This window comes from Sus scrofa, chromosome 12, assembly GCF_054392235.1.
Source record: "Sus scrofa isolate SSC_HxYL_T2T_F1_AM1 chromosome 12, Sscrofa_HxYL_maternal_Yorkshire_Landrace_v2.0, whole genome shotgun sequence".
NCBI classification, from domain to species: Eukaryota; Metazoa; Chordata; class Mammalia; order Artiodactyla; family Suidae; genus Sus; species Sus scrofa.
The window spans coordinates 5,023,485-5,043,637 of NC_139394.1; the positions used below are offsets into that span (position 1 = coordinate 5,023,485).

At 58.8% G+C, this 20,153-nt stretch overlaps 1 protein-coding gene across 2 annotated transcripts; it reads left to right on the forward strand.

The window, feature by feature from the left end:
• The first annotated feature begins 509 nt into the window (after window positions 1–509).
• CYGB (cytoglobin) lies at window positions 510–10,474 on the forward strand. Of its 2 annotated transcripts, none has more exons than XR_014820729.1 (4): window positions 510–1,003; window positions 6,243–6,474; window positions 6,768–8,031; window positions 9,240–10,474. XR_014820729.1 is itself a non-coding variant. In XM_003131179.6 (4 exons), exons 1-4 carry the CDS (start codon window positions 861–863, stop codon window positions 9,271–9,273), a joined length of 573 nt encoding a protein of 190 aa, XP_003131227.2. In that variant the 5' UTR covers window positions 716–860; the 3' UTR covers window positions 9,274–10,474. The 2 variants fall into 2 exon arrangements, 1 of the variants encoding a protein (XP_003131227.2); XM_003131179.6 differs by having other exon boundaries at window positions 716–1,003; window positions 6,768–6,931.
• The last annotated feature ends 9,679 nt before the right edge of the window (window positions 10,475–20,153 follow it).

Here is a 20,153-nt window from a genome sequence, read left to right on the forward strand (position 1 = left end):
GCGCAGGCCTCTGGTGATCAAGTTTGACAGCCGCCCCCTCCTCATCCCCGCGGCGGTGTTTTCCTCTAGGGTTCTTCCTCTAACCCCTCCGGAGTCTGGGGTCCGGAGCCCGGGCGAGAGCGCCGCGGACCCCAGCGGCTGGCCCGGGAGAGGCCGGGAGCGAGGGGGAGCTCAGCTCGGGTCGCGGGCGGGCGGGCGGGCGGCCACGCCGCAAATGCCTGGCAGTGTTTGACTTCGAGTCAGTTCCCCGCCGCGGGAAGGGTGCTCACACGCACACGCCCCGACACCGCCCGTCTGGGGAGCGGGGACCGGGGCCCCCAGACCCGCACCCGCCGCGGCGCACTCCTGCGTGGCCAGCGCGGCCCTGCGCCGCGTGACCGCCCCCTCCTGCCGAGACCCCCGGCCCCCTCGCCACGCCCACGCCCCAGCCCCACCCGGCGGTCCAACTCCGCGGTGGCGAGGAGGGCGGGCGGGTGCCCGCCGCGTCGCCCCCACCCCGCCCAGCCTTCACCTTGCCGGAACTGGCTCGCGGACGCGGGCTGGAGGGGTTGGAGCGGATTTATTTTTTTTCGCATTTTTCCAGCAGACCACATCCCCGCCCCCCGCTCGCGGTCCCCCGCCCCCTGCACATATACCCTGCACAGACACACACACACACACACAGACACACACACACACACACACACACACACACACACACAGAGCCGGCGCGCACAGACACGCTCCCTCCCTCCGGCGCGCTCTGCCACTCGCCCGCCCGCCCGCCGCGCACGCAGCCGGCCCCGGCTCCCCGCGCTCCGCGCTCCGCGCCCCGCGCCCCGCCGCCGCCGAGCGAAGCCGGGCTGGGCTTGGAGCTGCTCATGGAGAAAGTGCCGGGCGAGATGGAGATTGAGCGCAGGGAGCGGAGCGAGGAGCTGTCCGAGGCGGAGAGGAAGGCGGTGCAGGCGACGTGGGCCCGGCTCTATGCCAACTGCGAGGACGTGGGGGTGGCCATCCTGGTGAGGTAGGTGTCACCCCGGCTCGGCCGGGCCCGAGGACGGACGGCGGCAGCGGCTCGGGCAGAGGCGGGCTCGGCTCGGGTCCGAGCTGCGGCGCCACCTCCCCTGCTGCGATTGGGGCCCGGCCGGTCGGCCAGTCGGAGTGCGGGCAGCGGCGTGGGGCGCCTTGGGGTGGGCGAAGCCCCGGCCGAGGCTTTCCTAGCTCTGGGTGAGGGGCTCCGCAGGAACTAGGGACCAGAGCCAGAAGGAGGGCACCTCCATGCGTCTCCTCTTGCGACCTCACAACTCCGGCTCTGCCGGCCAGCCGTGCCTTCCTCACCAGTGACCCCAGCCCCCCAACCGAGCCGAGGTGGACACACATTTACCAGCCTCTCCAATGGGGGTGTTGGGGGCTCCCCATTCTAGAGACAGGAACACTGAGGCTCCACCAAGAAGGACAAAGAGGAGCAAACCCTTTCTCCAGCTCAGCCCCCTTCTGCATCCAAAGACTCTTGGAAGAACAGAGCAAAGGGCAAAAGAATAGAGGGCGGAGGGGGCAGACCCCAGAGGTGTACTTTTCCCAGCTGGCCCCTTCCTGCTCCCCGGACCCGGCCAGCAGGGAGCTCCCAGGTGAGGCGCAGGTGAATGCAGAAGCCTACTGTTCCTGCTGAGTTTAGGGAAGGGAGAGGCTGCAGGAGACAGGGCCCCACCCCGAAACCCCCATCTGGGGAGGAAAGGGGTCGTTCAGGCCCCTCATGCCCCAGAGGAATGCAGAGGAACTCTTAATCACACACCCACACGCCGGGGCATATACACACCATTCCTATACAGTTAATGTCCCCGAGCCGCACCAGCCCGTAACTGGTACAGCAGCGGCAGATCCATGCTGGCTTCCCACACGTGCTGATCCCTGGAAGTGCAGGCAGGGAGGCCCCAGACCACGCTCGCCCTCAACCCTCTGTCCTTGGCAGAGGGAAGCTGTCAAATCTGGGACAGATCGAGGCATCTCGTTGCGATGGGGTGAGACCTCTCTCGTGGAAGGGACCGTTGACGTTCACGCCTGTCTCCCAGGCTTGGCCCCCTTTCTGGCTCCTCTTTCTCTCCCACACTCTCCCGCCTGCCTCCCCCAAGCCTGGGACTTACCCAGCTTCATGTTGGTGTGCCCTGATTCCAACTTAGAAGCAGATTCAGGAGGAAAAAGAGCAAGACGCACTCTCCAAGAGTTCCAGGAGGATGTCTGAGAAAGGGACAGCTGTTTTGGCAGCTCCCAGGCCCAGAAGCACAGCCGGGGGTGGTGGGGAAGCCAGGAGGGGATTTCAGATCCCAAAGCCATCAGACACCGGGAGGTGCAGATTGGCACGTGCCAGCACCCACACAATCACCCGGTGGGTAGTGGAGTCCCAGATGCGCCAGACTGCCTCCCCGGAGGGCGGCCCTCAGCAGTGCGGGCCCGTGTGGGCCACCAGGCCTCAGGATGCAGCCAGGCACGCACTTGGGTCACCAAGAGGAAAGGAGGCAAAGTCCACAGGACCTTGGAGATTTTCTGTCCCGATGCCCTGCCATTTGCCATGAGGACAGGTCCAAGATCCGGCTCCCGGGGTACCACCCAACCTCCCCAGGAATGGGGGGTCCAGAGGCAGGAACCAAACCCAGAGGTGTTTTTGGAGAGTCTGAGACCTTGGCATGGTTTCCTTTCTCTCCCTGTGCCCCTCGAATTTCCCACTCCTGGCTCCTGAAGGGAACTGGATCTGGGCTGGGGAGGCCATTAGCCAGGGTTCAGGGGGCAGGGAGGGGCCCACAGTCAACCTGATAAGGCCTGTGATGGCAGTGAGGTCTGGCTGGCCGAGAACCCCAGCCACACTCCACCTGCCCCCACCTCCGTGTGCATGGGGGCCCGGCCCAGCCCAGCGGGGAAGAAGCCGGCCCAGCACCAGGCCCCCAGCCCCAAATCCCACCAGCCCCCCTTTCCTTCTCCCCCTCCTGCTGTCTGCCCCAGAGTGGGGGATGTGGGGGGGCAAGACTAAGCTTCTGGGGTGTCCCAAAGGCCCCTCCCCAGATCCTGTGCCCCTCAGTTTTGTCACAACCCCGTCCTGCCTTCAGGCACCCATTCACAAGGACAGACCCCACAGAGCCTGAGACAGTGGCCCTAGACCCTTTGATCTCCCCTCCTGCCTCCCCGGCTGGGCTGGGGCCAGCCGCACCCCATGCCGCTCCTCTGAGGAAGTAGTAGCCATAAGGGTGCTGGTGGAGGAGCTGCCCAGACCCCATGCTTCTTCCCCCTGCTGGGAGGAGACCAAGGGGGAACCCCCATGCTCTAGGAAGGCTCCCCACCCAGTTGTAACTGCCGCCTTCCCCCTCACACTCAGACAAGCCTGTCTCAGGCTCTCCTGAAAGCCCAGATGCCTCTGGAAGCTGAGAAACTCCCCGGGCTGACTGCTGAGGCTTCTCCCCAGGAGGGGAGCACAGACCTGGACTGGGAGGGTCAGGAGGGGCCGGCGAGAGAAGCCAGGATGCAGGGACAGGGCCCCAGGTTCCAGAATCCCCTGGCCCAGTAAACTGTCTTTCCTTAGGGCCATGGCATGGCACTGGGTGTAGAGCAGGGGACCCACTGGGTCCCAGGCCACCATCCCCTGGCTGAGCAGCCTCGGAGGCAGCTTTGGGGAAACCATCCGAGCAGGGGCTGCCCAGGTCCTTCCTGGTCCTGCCACCCACTCTGCTGGGCAAGCTTGGGCATCAATTCCTAAACTAGAGCGTGGGGATAAAACAGTGTCAACTTCAGGAGGCCGTGGCAAGGATGAGATCGTATAACTAAGTGTTCCGTGCATCTTTCCCGTTGTTTCATCAATAGTAAAATGGATGCGATACCCACGCTGTTGTGACATTAAGTAACCAGTGGAGGGGCTTTGCATGCTCGCTACGCACCAGCCAAACAGAAACTATTGTTTTTAGGAGCTTCCTGGTGGCCCACTGGTTAAGGATCTGATGTTGTCACAGCTGTGGCACGGGTTCGATCCCTGGCCTAGGAATTTCCGCATGCCACGGCCATGACCAAAAAAAAAAAAAAAAAAAGAAGCATATATATATATAATTTTTTATTGCAATGTAAAACCACGAAAGTCTGAGGTCCCCATTTAAATCCAGAGTGGATTTTTTGTATCTGTCCTTCATGACGCTGCTTCTACAGAGAAATCCATGGATTTTCAGACTCACCGCCTCATTGGTCCGCGCCCGTGCATCTGAGAAGTGGAACGCGGGGGTGTGGGGAACTCCTCTCACACTTTGCAGATAGGAGGTGGTGAAGTGATTTGCTCAAGGTCACACTTGGCCTCCGCGAGGGGCCCTCCGGGCTCTCCACGCAGACTGTGTCCCGGTCACTCCTCCGCCAGCCTCAGCCCTGTTGCCTGAAGGGCTGGCCCAGGCCAGATGCTCTCAGTGCATCTGTTCCTGCTCATGGATCTAAGACCCGAGCCCTGGCCAAAGGGCTGCTTTGGTAAATTACCAGCCTTCTCTGATGCCAAAGGGGGACCCTCCAAAGGTGTGAAACCACCCGAAAAAAAACCTGGATCCAAGACCTTCTATACACTCTCTGAGGCTCCAGTTAGGTTACGTAAGTCCCGAATGAGTCTGATCACGTACCTCCCACCCGGGTTGGGAACGAGAGAGCAGATCTCATCACCAGCCTCCCGCAAACCTGCAGGGCCCCGAGCCAGAACGATGGGTCAGAGGGTGTGTGAGACCCAGACTCTGCCCTTGGGCTGTGGGACCCGGTCAGACTGCGGAGAGGGAAGAAGCCGGGAAAGGTGGCAGGGAACCCGCGAATGGTCTTGGAGGGAAACCAGTGGTCCTGGGCCAGGGTGGGCACGTGGGGAGAAGCACGGCCAAACCAGGGGAAGGGGCAGGAGGGCGGGCCACTCTGGGGGCGGGCAGGCTGGCACGCGCCAAGTTGGAGCGAGGGGCAGAATGTGGACTCGGTGCTGGAGGAATGGGTGTGAGACAGTTTGGGAGAATCCTGGAATCCCAGGTGAAGGAGTTTAGACTTGGTCCGGTAGGCAACCGGGAGCCATGGAATGTTTTTGAGCATGAGAGCGACCCAGTGAAAGTGATATTTGGGGGGAAAGAGACAATTGCAGACAAATGGGAGGGGGCGGGAGGCGAAGGCCCTGGGGTCTGTGCCAAGAAGTGCACGGGCTGGTTGGAGAGGTGATACGTGTGGATGGGAGGCTGGGAAGGACTCCCAGAACCACAGTAGGCAGGTGACATCAATCTATATCTTTAATTAAATCAACCGATGACCACTGACTGCAGGCTGAGGAGGAGGCAGGGCAGTGATAAGAGAAAGGAATCAGCTGTGAGGAAGATAAGTCTCATTTCTTCCCCTCCGCGCCACCTAAGCTAAGTCACCAGGGCTTCACTTTGTTTGTAAAGAGAGGTCTGACTTTATCTGAACAAAGGGTGGCATTTACCGAGCCTCCTGTGTCCACACTCCACCCAGGACTCCACACGCTGCTTCTCATTTCATTCCCACGACAACCCACGGCAGCTTACATTAAGATAGGAACAGTGATACCCAGGGAGTTCCCGTCGTCTTGGCTCAGTGGAAGCGAATCTGACTAGGAACCATGAGGTTGTGTGTTCGATCCCTGGCCTCACTCAGTGGGTTAAGGATCGGGCATTGCCGTGAGCGGAGGTGTAGGTCACAGATGTGGCTTGGATCTGGTGTCACTGTGGCTGTGGTGTAGGCCGGCAGCTATGGCTCTGATTTGACCCCTAGCCTGGGAATCTCCATATGCCGTGGGTGTGGCCCTAAACAGAAAAAAAAAAAAAAAAAAGAAAAAAGGATAGGAACAGTGATGCCCATTTCATGGATGAGGAAACTGAGGCTCTGAAAAGTTAACTTGCCCAAGGTCATCAGGGCCTGTGAGTCCAGACCTCAGGCTCTTACCCTCTCAGCTGGGACGGGAGCAGGTCTCGAAGGGTGTGTAGGGTTTGGAGAGGGGACAAGGAACAAGGAGGGCAGAGGCCTGGCAGAGGAAGCTGCCCGCCTGAGCCAGTCTGGCGGGGAGAAGTGGCAGGGACCTGGGGAGAGGGCTTCATGCGGGCCGGCTCGGCCAGAGGAAGGGTCTGTATTTGAAGGGCAGCTACGGTGGTGGGGTGGGGGGGGGTCCCGCCTCTCCCTCCTCTCCCACCTCTGCATCCCGCCATCGTCTTGGCCACTTCAGGGTGGGGTCTGAGGCCACCCCCCACTCAGTGTTCCCCTCCTGCCAGGTTCTTTGTGAACTTCCCGTCGGCCAAGCAGTACTTCAGCCAGTTCAAGCACATGGAGGATCCCCTGGAGATGGAGCGGAGCCCACAGCTGCGGAAGCACGCCTGCCGGGTCATGGGGGCTCTCAACACCGTGGTGGAGAACCTGCACGACCCCGAGAAGGTGTCCTCTGTGCTCGCCCTCGTGGGCAAGGCCCACGCCCTCAAGCACAAGGTGGAGCCCGTGTACTTCAAGGTGCGTGGCCGGCCCTGTGCCGCTCCGGAGCCCCCCAGCTCTGGGAAAGCCCCCGGGGCAGCAGAGGTGACCACTGGCCCACCTGCCTCTGCCCTGGCGTGGCTGTGACCGGGAGGGGCAGCGGGGTAGGCACTGGATCTCGAGGGTGTCTGGTTCCCAAAGCGGTTGGTTGTGTCACCAAATTCGCCCTGGGCCACGTGAGGGATAGAAGAGATGCTGGGGGCTCTTGGGGGTGCAGGGGGCCAGGGGGCCCTGCACTCAGCCCCCGCCCCCCTTCTTTCTTTCACCCCCAGATCCTCTCTGGGGTCATCCTGGAGGTGATCGCCGAGGAATTTGCCAACGACTTCCCACCCGAGACGCAGAGAGCCTGGGCCAAGCTTCGCAGCCTCATCTACAGCCACGTGACCGCTGCCTACAAAGAAGTGGGCTGGGTACAGCAGGTCCCCAACGCCACCACGTGAGGAGGCAGCCTCCCTGCCGCGTCCTGCCCGTCCCCTCGGCCCCTGACCTCCTACCTCTCCTGGCACCCAGGGGCTGACCCCCCGGGGCAGGAACACCTCCAGGAGGGTGGCTCCGGGCCCGACACAATTTCAGAACAGGCACGATAGGAAAAGGCCCCACGCTCATTCTCCTCGGGGCAGAGCCATCCCCTTCCCGAGAACCGGGGAGCCCTCAGGACACCCCGGGGACCGAGGCTGCCCGGGCAGGCAGGCTCGAGGGTTCCCGGCAGGAAGGCGGGAAGCTGGCTCCTCAGGGCCGGAGGCAGCCCTGGCCAGCTCTGGCCACTTCCTCCCTGGGTACCAACCACATGGGGCTGTTTTTCGTCTCGTGCTGATCAGCGCTCCCTCCGCCTCGGCCTCCACCAGGCTGGAGCCAGGAGAATCACGAGGACACGTGCACGTGCCCCAGTGCACTCGGGGCCCACGTGCGTGTCCCTCCCACGCACACCAGCCCCGGGGTTTACAGCAGGGCTCAGGTTCCCAGTTCTGGGGCGCGGGCTCCAGGAGGGTGGCCGGCCTGGTGACTCCAGCTGACGCGGAGCACGGGGGGAGGGCTGGCCCCCAGACGTGGCGGCTGGGAACACTCCGGCCTCCCGGGGCCCCCAGGGGGCTGGGGCTCTGGGAGCTCAATGGAGGGGCGGAGGCAGGGCCGCAGGAAGGAGGAGGGCGGAGGCGGGAATGGGAAGCAGGGGTCAGCCAGCGGCTCAGGACACGCGATGGAGAGAAACTTTCCCAGCAGTTTCCCATGGAAAAGGCAGCGTCTCCTCCCGGGGCTCGAGCTGGCCCCGCGGAGCCACCGGACCTCCTGCGCGCAGGCATCCCCACGCCGCTCGGCAGAGGCGGTCCCCCGGGGGGCAGCCTGGAGCGGCCAGGCCTCCCGACCTTCCTGCCGCTGACCACGCTGCCCCAGCTGGCTCCCGCTCCCTTCCCGGTGACAGCACCTCCTCAAGAGAGAGAGAGCAGAGCCCCCGAGAAGTGCTGGCTCCAGCCAGGCAGCTACTCCAGCTGTGCACAGCTGGCCGGGGCCTCCCCAGACCTCAGGGTGGACGGGAGGCAGGTGGGTGATTTTTACCTGCCTGGGGTGGCGCTGGCAGAGCCGGGGGAGAGCTGCTGCCAGAAGCAGCCAGAGGGTCCAGGGAGGGGTGAGGGGGGAAGGGGGCTTGCCCTCCCACGCCTCTCCCTAGGCAGCCTCTGCCGCCAAAGATGAGTTTGTTTACAGCCAGGAGACAAGACTTCCTGCTTCTAGAGAAAAGGGCTTTTTTACAGGGGCCTAGAGGGACGGGGGAGAGAGCTGGCCAGTGCAAGCCCCTGTGAATCAGAAACACATGGACAGCACTTCCCGACACGAAGCCCTGCCCCCTTCCCTCTCTTGCCCCGGCTGGACCCCAGGGACCTAAATCTCGCCAAACCCCAAACATTAGCAAACCGCTGAGGCCTCCTGCCTGCCCGTTGCTGCTCCGGGTGGCCTGAACGGACGTGGGCTACAGTGGGGACTGGTCCGGGGGGCTGAGCACCCCCACGTTTGCGTTACCCCAGCTCTGAGCCCTGGGGGATTGTCCCCTCATCCCTTGCCACACTGCCCCACCTCCGGTCTCCTGGGGGCAGGGGTATGACCTCCCAAAAGGCTGGGTCTCCCTGGGCCCCGGGGCCCGCAGACCCAGCCACTGGCAGGGTCCAAGTGGGTTTGGAGGGTGGGAGGGACTCACTGGGCAGTCCTAGGAGGGCTCCCTCCAGCCTCTTATCAGAGATGCAATAGTGGACCAGACGCCACTGTTTATGGGCTGTCTCTGCTCCGGGGGTGTGTGGGTGTGTGGGTGTGTGGGGGAGTCAGGAGGGGGTGTCGGGGGGGGAGGGAAGTGCAAAGAGAAGGCCTAGGAGTGGCCAGAGGGGGTGCCACGCTGAGAGGACGAGCCTCTTGAATTAAAGAGAAAAGAGCTCACGGTCCTTTGCAGTTCGTGAGACACTCGCAGCAGTTCCGTCACTCAGTTCTCACTGCGGTCGGCACGGCAGGGTCACATTTCAGAGAAAAAGATCTGAGGTTCGTTCGGATGAGCCAGTGGAGGGCACACGGCAGGATCCTGGCAGAGGAGGGCCTACAGGCTGGTCTAGTGGGCTGCTTTCAGTGGCCCCGCGTGGGTCTCAGGGCGGGTAGTGTCCAGCCTTGCCAACCCCTGACCCCTCTCCCCCGGCCCCTCTCCACCCCGTCCCTGGTCCCACTCTGTGGCCCTAGTAACCTGTCACCTCCATCCCCTCTCTCGTCCACAGCCCCCCAGCCACGCTGCCCTCTTCGGGGCCGTAGGACCCTCTCTCTCCTCCCCCGTTCCTGGCAGCACCTTGAGCAGAAGGCTGAGTTCTGAAGACCCTCCACCTCTGGGTGCCAAGGAAGCTGGAGGAATCCCTGACTCGTCTTCCCGGAAAGACGCCACCTCCGCCTCGGCCACAGTCCCCCTGGAGCCGCCGGGAGGTGGCTCTGGCTGCGGACCCCAGCTCGGGGGCGCGGCGGGTGGCCTGTGGGGGTGGGGGACCCTTCCTCCTTGAAGAGCCGGGCACACCCTTCTTAGCTTTTCTACTCACTGTTAGAGACGCAGGCGAGCGGCTGGCAGGAAGCAGGGACAGGTCTGTGAGTCACTCGAGGAACAGAGCAGCCCTGTTTCTCTCTGCCTGGCCGCACGCAGGTCTCCATGTCACTTATCTAGAGCACCACGCACACACGTCTACCGTATATCGGATATATTCTATATACAATCTATATAAATCTCTCTATATATACACTGCATATCTATACTGTGTATCAGTGGGGCCCAGGGGCACGTGTAAGGCCTCGTTCTGCCCACCGAGGGGTCCTGGCAGCTTCTGGGCAGAGACCAGAGGGTTCTGGCAGAGATGGGAGGGGGGCTCCCACATCAGCCGAGAGGACCTGGGCAGGGTGGGAGGGACCCAGCTTGCGGGCTGAGCACAGCCCAGGGTTCTCTCTGACCAGCTCCCCTCCTTCCTGCTTTTCCACTCCAGGCAAAAAGGATTTGGCTTTCCCTACCTCTGCCCCCCACTAAAGGGCGTGGCTCCCTGACTTGCCCCCAAACAAGGGCAAGGGCAGACAGAGGGGGCCAGAAGTTCTGGTTGCAGGATGACCGCCCAGGGGAGGGGCCAAGGTCAAGAAGCCTCAGAGGCCGCCCGCTCCACCGCCTGTGTGGCTAAGACCGCCCGGCAGGAGGGGGTCCAGGCTGCGGTCAGAGGGGCCTTCCCTCCCCGGCCCCTCCCGGCTGCCGGCCGGCGGTCGGTCCCGTCCATCCATCTGGCTGGCGTTGCTGGGGAGCCCTCCACGTGTGCCCCCTGATCACGTGCATCTCCCTCCAGGATATTCTGCTGCTGTGGCTACTGTGCCTGTGTCTCCCCTGTCCCCTCCTCGTGCAGCCATCTGTGTAACGGCCTGTCCTCCTTTTGTAGTTTCTGATGTTTGTAACCAGACCCAGCCGTGTCATTAAACAGACTCGTTCTTCCTGTGTCTGTGCAGGCTCATTTGGTCTTTTCCTGCCACCTGCCCCTCGCCTCTGTCTCTCCCGCTTCGTTCCGGACTCGGAGCTCTGTCTTGAAAGGCTCCCCCCCTCCAAAGGTCCCCCTCACCTGTGTCTCAGCCTGGGCCGGTCCATGGGGCCCTTTGCCTGGGGCTCAGGGCTGGAGGAGGCCTCGCCTGCTTAGTCGGGAGCCACTGGGCTGGGGTGACTCTGGGCTTGGGGTGGGGGGAGGGGCGGGAAGGGAATCCGTGCTTGTTTAAAAAAGTCCAAGGGCTTTTAATCTTTTGTTGTGGAAATCTCCTCCCTGGCGAGGATAGGATGCGAGAGGGAGGAAGCATGAAGGAGCTGATCCGAAGGGAGGTGGGCCCTGCTGGTCTCAGAGCACAGCCACCCCAGAATCCCACCTTGACCTTCTTGACCTGAGCTGGGCGTCCTGAGCCGGCGAGAGCTGAGGCCCATCCTGCTGCTCCTGGTGTCTGAGAAAGGAAGTCCAGGAGTTCCCGTCGTGGCTCAGTGGTTAATGAACCCAACTAGTATCCATAAGGACACAGGTTCGATGCCTGGCCTCGCTCAGTGGATTAAGGATCCAGCGTTGCTGTGGCTGTGGCTGGCAACTATAACTCCCATTTGACCCGTAGCCTGGGAACCTCCACACACCACGGGTTTGGCCCTAAAAGACAAAAAAAAAAAAAAGAAAAGAAAAGAAAGTCCACTCTCACCGCCTTAACCCCAACCCCTTCCCTGAGCCCCCAGCCCCTTGTATCTTCCACCCCACAGCCAGGCCTGCCCACCGCCCCCACCAGTCAGCAGCAGCAATTCCCCCGAGGAGGGACCAGGAGGTCACCACCCCCGGTGGGCTCAGGAGAAGCAGGAAGCAGCCTCTGCCCCTTGGGAGGGCTCCCAGCTGCCTGGGAAGGCTCAGCCGACACACAGGATAAGTCTTGTCTCCCAGGCTGTGAACTCCTTGAATGCAGGCTGCGCAGCACAGGAGCTGGGTAGAAATCCAGAGAATAAATAAATACCACTCTTAGAAAGCAAGACCAGTACCCGGGGCCAAGAGTGAGCTGCGTGCACTGACACGGCCATGAGAGCAGAGAGGCCAGGCTGAGGACGTGGCCTTTCCAGGGAGGCTGCGCTGCAAGAGAGCTCTGGGCTCTGGCTCAGACTGTCTCCCAACGTCCCAATGCTGTGTGACCTTGGACAAGTCACTCAGCCTTTCTGAGGCACGGTCACCTCTAATTTTTTTTTTTTTTGCCACACCCATGGCACATGGAAGTCCCCAGGCCAGGGATTGAACCCGTGCCACAGCAATGATAATGCCTGATCCTTAACCCATGAGGCACCAAGTCAGACCAGCCATCTGGTCACCTCCGATTTAAAATAGGAGAGAAAAAAAAAAAAAGAGAGAGAGAAAAATATAAAATAAAATAGGAGAGAACATGAGGCTTGTCTCGTGAGGTAGTTACCAGGAGCAGGAGGATGCAGGCCACAATGCCAGGGACATGGGAACGCTCAGGACAGAGGGACCGCCAGGCCATCCGAAGCGAGAGATGGGAGGAGGAGTGGGGGTGGGCTGGGCTGAGCGAGGCATCTTGGGAGACCTCTGGGTCCTGGGCCTCATGGCCCCTGTGGGGCGCAGGCTGAGTCAGAGCCAAGGCGGGTGGGGGCCGCAGGGCTGTGAGGACTGAGAGGAGAAGGAGCCTCTGTCGTGGGGGGTGGAGGAGAGCGTCTGGGAAGAAAGCCCCCTCCCCATTCCACTTCAGGTGGCTTGAAAGGGGGGAAGGGGGAGTGGCTGTTGTGGCTCAGCGGTAAGGAACCGACCAGTATCCATGAGAACGTGGGTTCCATCCCTGGCCTCGCTCAGTGGGGTAAGGCTCTGGCGTTGCCATGAGCTGCTGTGTAGGTCGCCGACGCGGCTCGGATCTGGGGTTGCTGAGGCTGTGGCTGTGGCTGGTAGCTGCAGCTCCAGTTCGACTCCTAGCCTGGGAACCTCCATAGGCTTTGGGTGCGGCCCTAATCAGACAGAAAAATATAAAACAAAACAAAACAAAAACCACAACGGGGGCGGGGCGGGGCCTCAGAGCTGGACTCATTCTGGAATGCGGCCCTTGAGAAAGGATCTCTCCACTGCCCACCTGGAAAGAGAGGACATTGGCATAAGTGATTCAGCCCACACCTGGCCAAGGGGTGCTGTGAGGGGGGAGGTGGACAGGGTCCAAACAGGAGCAGATGCTGGGCAGGGGCCCCCTTGTCCTGGTGGGCTGCAGGGTACGGGACTAGCGCCTGGGGTTTTGTTTTAGTGCCGTCAGCTCAGGGATAACCTTGTCTCCGAAGAGCGGAGCAACTGGGTCAGCTCCCCGTGGCCTGCTGGGGCTGTGAGTGATGGGGTGTCAGGAACAGGGGGTGCAAAAGCTGTGAAGCTCCTTCCCGGCCAAGCGGTCCCAGCTGCGCAGCCCCACAGCGCCCCCTGCTGGTCATACCGAGAACCTCACCCAGGAAGCCGCAGCCTGAGAGGCTGTCTGAGGTACCTTCCTACTTGTCTTCCTGTGGGGCTCATCTTCCTCCTTTGCTTTGAAAGAGGTAGTGCCCCAGCAGAACCTGTAGCAAAAAGAGAAAATGTGGGCTCCGTATGTATATTTCTGAAAACATTCTCCCATATTTGGAACCAGGTGGTAAAAGTTAATAAATACTCTATTTTTATTTTCATTTCCCAGATGAATTCCTTCCTTCTTCCTTTCTTTCTCGTTTTAGGGCCGCACCCATGGCATATGGAGGTTCCCAGGCTAGGGGTCTAGTCAGAGCTACAGCTGCCGGCCTACACCACAGCCACAGCAACTGGGGATTCAAGGCACGTCTGCAACCTACACCACAGCTCACGGCATCACCGGATCCTTAACCCACGGAGCAAGGCCAGGGATCGAACCTGCAACCTCATGGTTCCTAGTTGGATTCATTGACCACTGAGCCACGAAGGGAACTCCAAGAGACCTCAGTTTAGAAGCAGCTCAACTCTGAACACAGGGTGGGCGAGTGAAGGTTAACAGTCAAGGAGCAGGGTGGGGGGTAGGGTTAGGTTTATCAAGAGGCACCATTGGGAGAGGACGGTCTGCTTAAATGACCTATCAGGGTTCTTGCCAAAGGCAGCCTGGGGGCTCACACAGCCCCTGGGGGCAGCGCGTTGCGGAGGATGCGGAGCTTGAGGCGGGATTCTAGCTAAACCAACTGAGCAGGATTCTCCCCCAAAACGGACAATGCGGATGAACAAAGCCAAAGGTGAGGCCTGGTGGGCAGATCAGGCAGCGTGAGTAGAAGTCGATTCTCACTGTCACTTCCTCCCTCTGGCCACAGGGGGGCAGTCCTGAGTAACCGCAAGGCGCCGGCGGTCAGGCCTAGCGCTGGGTCCGCCAAAAGGACGGGTCCCTTGGAAGGGGCGACACTCACGGCCCAGAGCGTCCCCAGAGCCCATGCAGTCATATGGGGGCCTGAGGAACCCATCCCTCTGCCCTGCCTCTTTCGGCCCTTTCTTGCAGCCGATGTGGGGCATGTGGGTGGGGGAGGGGGCGGGGGTGGGGGAGGGGACGGGGGTGGGGGAGCCCCTCGGGGCAGGTGGGAAAGTGAGCTCTTGACCTTAAGTCCGAAGACAGAATGTACAATCCTGTTCACTGTTACAAACAACAGTTTGGTTATGCAAAGACAAAAAAAATGTAACCGCACTGTAGAAAAATTTAGAAAAGAACTCACCCGTAATCCATCACCCGCACCCCATCTTCCAGATGTCTTTTGTTCGCATTAGAAACTTTATGATGCTTGAAATTTTTATACATAGCTTTAAAAATAGCACTCATGGGGTTTTGCAGGATTACAAAAGCACTCTACGATCGCTGCAGGGAATTTGGGGACAAAAGAAAACACAAAGAAGGAAAAAAAAAATCACCTGCGGCTCCTCCGGGCAGAGGCCACCACTGTTAGTGTTTTTGGTCCAAATCTTTGCAGCTTCATCCCTGTGCTCGTGCATATTGCACTCAGCGTGTATATATTGTGCTTTATATTAAATTGGGATCTTTTTTCTTTGACCCAAGCCACAGCAGTGACAATATCAGGTCCTTAACCGGCCGAGCCACCAGGGAACTCCTTAAGTTGGGCTCCTATAGTACATGTTGGTTTTAGTGAGATCTTGGCTTACTTGGAAACTCCTGGTGCTTGCACAGTAAACAGTTTATGTCGGGGTCACACAGTGATGGCAATGACAGCTGCTCCATGATGGCACCCGTGCGGGGGACCTGTTCCTGGGGATTCTGGCTGGTCCCCAGTTTGAGATGACTCAGGGAAGGAAGTCACTGTCTCCTCCCCATTCTGTGGCTTCCACTCTGGCCCCCTGCCTCCTCTTCTCCACTCAGTGCCCAGAGGATGCTCTTTGGTGTGTTGAAGACTCAGGCCTCTCCTCACCCCATTCAAACCCTCTGCAGTTCCCCCCAATCATAGACAGGAGCCAGAACCTTGGTCTGGCCCGCTGGGTGGCACGGTTTGGCCCAGGGCCCATCTCCCCAGCCTCATTTTTTTTATCTGTGTTCTAGCCCCACTGGCCTCCCTGTTGTTCCCTGGAGACAACTGCACATTCCTGCCCCAGGGCCTTTGCATCTGCTGTTCCCTGGGCCAGAATGCTCCCCTTCCCCCACTCCGTCATCTGGTGGCTCTCTCCCTCCCTTCACTCAGGTCTCTGCTCAAATGTCACCTCCTCAGAGAAGCCTTCCCTGACTACCTCTCCAACAAGGCAGCCCCATCCCTCACTCTTTGCCCTGATTTCTGTTTCCTGTGGCTCTGACAAGGACCTCACAGTCACTTTTGGATCATCCGCTTCCCTTGTTAGCACAGCCCTTCTAGGAAGGTGTGGAGCTCACCTGTGAGAGCTGGAGTAGGATGCAGTGAGCCAGGCCCTCGCCTCAGGGGCAAAACTTCAGGAGGCACCCAGACCCCCAAGAGTCAAGAGAAATCATGTTTTCATGCAGTATTTTTGAAAATAGAAATTATGCCCACAAAATCCAGGATGACAAAATATCAACATTTCAAACAACGGCAGGATCTGTTTTCCTTGCCCTTTTATCCTGTTTAGAGATCCAGCCACAGCTGATACTATGAAACATTCGCTGAATAAATTAAGAAGTTGGGGGGAGAGAAGGGAGTTGGGCCGAAGCAGGAAACCTGAAGCAGGTGGGCCGGGACTGGGGGGACAGGTGGCGGGGGGGGAGGACCCTCAGAGGAGCCAGGCTGGGAGCCCTGGGAAGCACCCTGCCCAGGGAGGTAGTGGGCAAGGCGGCCAGGTGGGGCCCTGAGAACAGGGCAGGGATCAGAGGCAGTGCGTTCAGTACCCGAAAACTGGATGTGGCTTTTTGGTGGATGGGGAGCCAAAAGCTACAACCAAGCCAAACAGCGGGAGAAGGAAGGATTTATTATCCAAAGCGAGTAAAGAGAACACCATAGATCTTTCCCCAAGCAGTGTCTCCCCAAGAGCAAAACTGGGGAAGTTTTTTTGTTTCCTGTTTTTTGGCCACTCCTGTGACATATGGACGTGACCTGGTCAGGGACTGAATCTAAGCTGCAGCTGCAGCAATGCTGGACCCTTAACCCATTGCACCACAGCAGGAACTTCTAAAATTGGGGAAGTGGTTTTTTTTTTTTTAATTTTTATTTTTAGGGCCACACTCATGGCATATGGAAGTTCCGAGGCTACGGGTAGAATCAGCGCCTTAGCCGCCAGCCTATGCCACAGACACAGCAACGTCAGATCTGAGCCACATCTGCCACCTACACCATAACTCATGGCAACGCCAGATCTTTAACCCATTGAGCAGGGCCAGGAATTGAACCTGCAATCTTATGGATACTAGTCAGGTTCATAACCCACTGAGCCACAATAGGAACTCTGATACAGATGTATGTTTTCTTAATTGGGGAAATTTCGAGCTAAGAGTCATGCACAGCCATGAAGGGACTTGAGCAGAGGAGAGGTCAGCATTACACTGGGGCAAAGTTTGACCAGCTTTAGTTGATGAAATCACAGGGGTCAGAAAAGGTCAACAGCCTGATTCTTTAGGTTCTGGTGAATCAGGTGGTTGAGCCCTCGAGGGGGATTTATATTCTACAAAACAGGAGAGGGACGGAGTTCCCATTGTGGCTCAGTGGTTAACGAATCCGACTGGGAACCATGAGGTTGCAGGTTCGATCCCTGGCCTCGATCCATGGGTTAAGGATCCGGCGTTGCCATGAGCTGTGGTGTAGGTTGCAGACGCGGCTCGGATCCTGCGTTGCTGTGGCTCTGGCGTAGGCCGGTGGCTACAGCTCTGATTCAACCTCTAGCCTGGGAACCTCCATATGCCGAAGGAGAAGGCCCAAGAAATGGCAAAAAGACAAAAAAAAAAAAAAAAAAAAGCAGAAAACTCAGCAGTGGGATGAAGATGGCGAAGGGTCAGAGGTGGTGCCACACACACACAGCAAAAAGGAAAAAATCTGCAAAACAGCTCAAGAACCGTGCTTCAGGCTAATTTTCAACTAACAAAACAGGTCCTGGAAGCTTTACAGGACTTAGGGTCTTTGCTCATGTTTCTTCTCTCGCCCAATAACCGCGGTTTGTTCCTTTTGTTCCCTTAAAGAGACCCGTTCAGGAGCGGGCACTGTGGCCAGGCCCGGATCCCAAAACAGCTTAGGGCACAAATGGCTTCTCTTATGTCAAGGAAGCCGCGCCTGCCTCCCTTGCTGCGGGACCCCGCCCTTCTCTGCTTTCGGGGGGGGGGGGTTCTGCGTGCGGGAGGGAATGGGTGGGCGGTCTGCTAGAGTGGAGGGTGCTGGTCGTTGAAAAGCTTGGACAACTTGTGTTGGTTTCCTGTAGCTTCTGAACCAATGACCACAAAAGGAGAGGCTTGAAAAACAGCCAACTCGTGTTCTCTCACCATCTGGGGGCCAGAAGCTCAACATCGAGGTGTGGGCAGGGGCAGCTCCCTGACGGCTCTGGGGGAGGGGCCTGCGAATGACTGGGGGTCCCCCCACCCCATATATTGAAACCTCATCCCCAAGGGAACAGCGTTTGGAAGTGGGGCCTGGGGAGGCGATTAGTCAGGAGAGTGGAGCCCTCGAGATGGATTAGTGTCCTTATCAAAGGGACACCAGGAGTTCCTGTGGTGGCTCAGCGGTAATGAACCTGACTAGTATCCACGAGGACGAAGGTTCGATCCCTGGCCTTGCTCAGTGGGTTAAGGATCCGGCTTTGCGGTGAGCTGTGGTGTAGGTCGCAGATGCAGCTCAGATCCTGCATTGCTGTGGCTGTGGTGTAGGCCAGCAGTTGTAGCTCCGATGTGACCCCTAGCCTGGGAACTTCCATATGCCGCAGGTGCAACCTTAAAAAAAAGAAAAGGGACAGCAGAAGTTCCTTGTCCCTTCTGCCCAGTTCCCCTCCCCGTAGCCTGTCTCCACCCAGCAGCCCATCAAGGCTCTCCAATCATGTGGCCTCAGCTCAGACCTGCCAATGGCTTCCAGGTCTTGGATGGGCCTAGAAGACCCTACAAGAGGAGCAAGTGATGGGGGGGTTGAGGAGGCGTGTGAGGGACCTGGCGGCTGGGAGTGAGGGGAGCTGGCGGGAGGCAGTCAGTGGTCACAGACCTCACATGCTGAGATGTGGGCCCAGGTGAGGCGCCCCCAGCTGGTCAGACCCCGGAAGCGCCATGGGGCCCAGTTCAGCCTGCTTTTCTGTGGAGAACTAAGCCCACCCCTTCTGGACCGTGGAACGGCCTGGGGGGGCCTTGAAACAGCGAAACTCCTCAGAATGAAACCACACAACTCAGATTGGGACGTGAAGGCACTGTGGGTTTTTTGGCTGGGCCCACAGCATGTAGAAATTCCGGGGCCAGAGACTGAACCTGAGCCACAGCAGTGTCAACTCTGGATCCTTAACCGGCTGAGCCACCAAGGAATTCTGAATCAGCTGTTTTTAATGAAGATCACACATGTGGCTCCAGGACTTGCTGAAGTTCAGGTTCTTTACATCTCAGCACAGAAGGAATTCGGCAAGAGGCAAAGAGATGGGTAAGAAGTAGATTTATTGCGAGAGATAGAATGTGTGCCATCTCAGAAGGCCAGGGGCCCCCACATATGGGCTGGTGAGTGTTTAGGAGCTGGGTGATTTCATAGGATAATGAGGAGAAGGATTATTTCAACTATTCCTGGGAAGGGGCGGGGCTTTCCAGGAATTGGGCCACTGCCTGCTTTTTGGCCTTTGATGGTCGGCCTGGCAACTGGCAAGGGGCCTGTGGTGTCACTTAGATGCTGCGTCTTACCGAGAGCACAGAACGAGGCTGAAGCTCCCCTGGCAGTTGATTCACCCACCATCTTGGGCCTCGTCAGTTGTAACCAGTTTTTGTCGTGGCCTCGACGTCTAGGTCATTCTTTCAAAAGCTTGTGCCCTGCCCCCTTCCCTCCTGTTTCAGGAACGGGCCGTTTCCCAGGGACAGACGGTGGGCCGCACAACTTCAGACCAGCGTCAGGAGACCCAGGCTGGGTCTCCCCTGACCTCCTGTGCGACCCCGAGCAAGTCTCACCCTCCCGGTTAAGCCTCCGTTACCGCAGCCTAAGAGGTCAGGTGATCACTGGGGGGGCCCTGCTGGCTCTTGAACGGTTCCTTTTTCTGCGGAACCAAGAGTCTGCCTTGGGAGTTTCTTCAAGAGGCCCTGGGGAGCTGCAAGCCAGGTGGTGACAGCATCCCTACCAAGCACAGGAGGGGCTGGGGGAGGGCTGGGGAGGATCGGGCCCAGGAGGAAGACACAGACCAGGGATTTCGTTCTTTTTTTTCTTCTTTCCTTCCTTCCTTTCTTCCTTTACTGTTTTTTCTTTTTTTTAAAATTATGTACATATTTACATAGCCTCATTGTAAAAGATTCCAAAAAGTATGCCAGGGAGTTCCTGCCGTGGCGCAGTGGTTAACGAATCCGACTAGGAACCACGAGGTTGAGGGTTCGATCCCTGGCCTCGCTCAGTGGGTTAAGGATCCAGCGTTGCCGTGAGCTGTGGTGTAGGTCGAAGACGCGGCTCAGATCTGGTGTTGCTGTGGCTATTGCTGTGGCTGTGGTGGAGGCCGGCAGCTGTAGCCCCGATTAGGCCCCTAGCCTGGGAACCTCCATATGCCGCAGGTTCAGTCTTAAAAAGACAAATAAAATAAAATAAAATAAAGTACACCATCTCTCCAGGACCTGCATAAGGCGGTGCTCAAGGGGACAGGCTCCACTTGGCAGCTGCAAGGCCTTGAGCAGGTGACCTGAGTTTTCTGTGCCTCAGTTATTCATCCGTAAAATGGGCTGTTCGGAGGGTCAAACGAATAATTACCGAATAAGTACCATAGAGGAATATAGAGGAAGCATCACAGCTTCAGACACAGCTGTCCACCCGCTCCCCTCACTCCTTTCCCCAGAGGCAACCCACCAACACATACACGCGTGTCTCCCTGGTTCTCTTCCTACACCGTTGCATTCGCGCACGCGTCTGTGCGTGCGTGCGTGTGTGTGTGTGTGTGTGTGTGTGTGTGTGTACAGCTTAGGTAAATGGAATCATACTCGAGGCATTATTCTGCACCTTGCTTTTTTTAAATTTTTTAAAGCTTTATCAAGGTGTAGTTTATTTGCAAGCT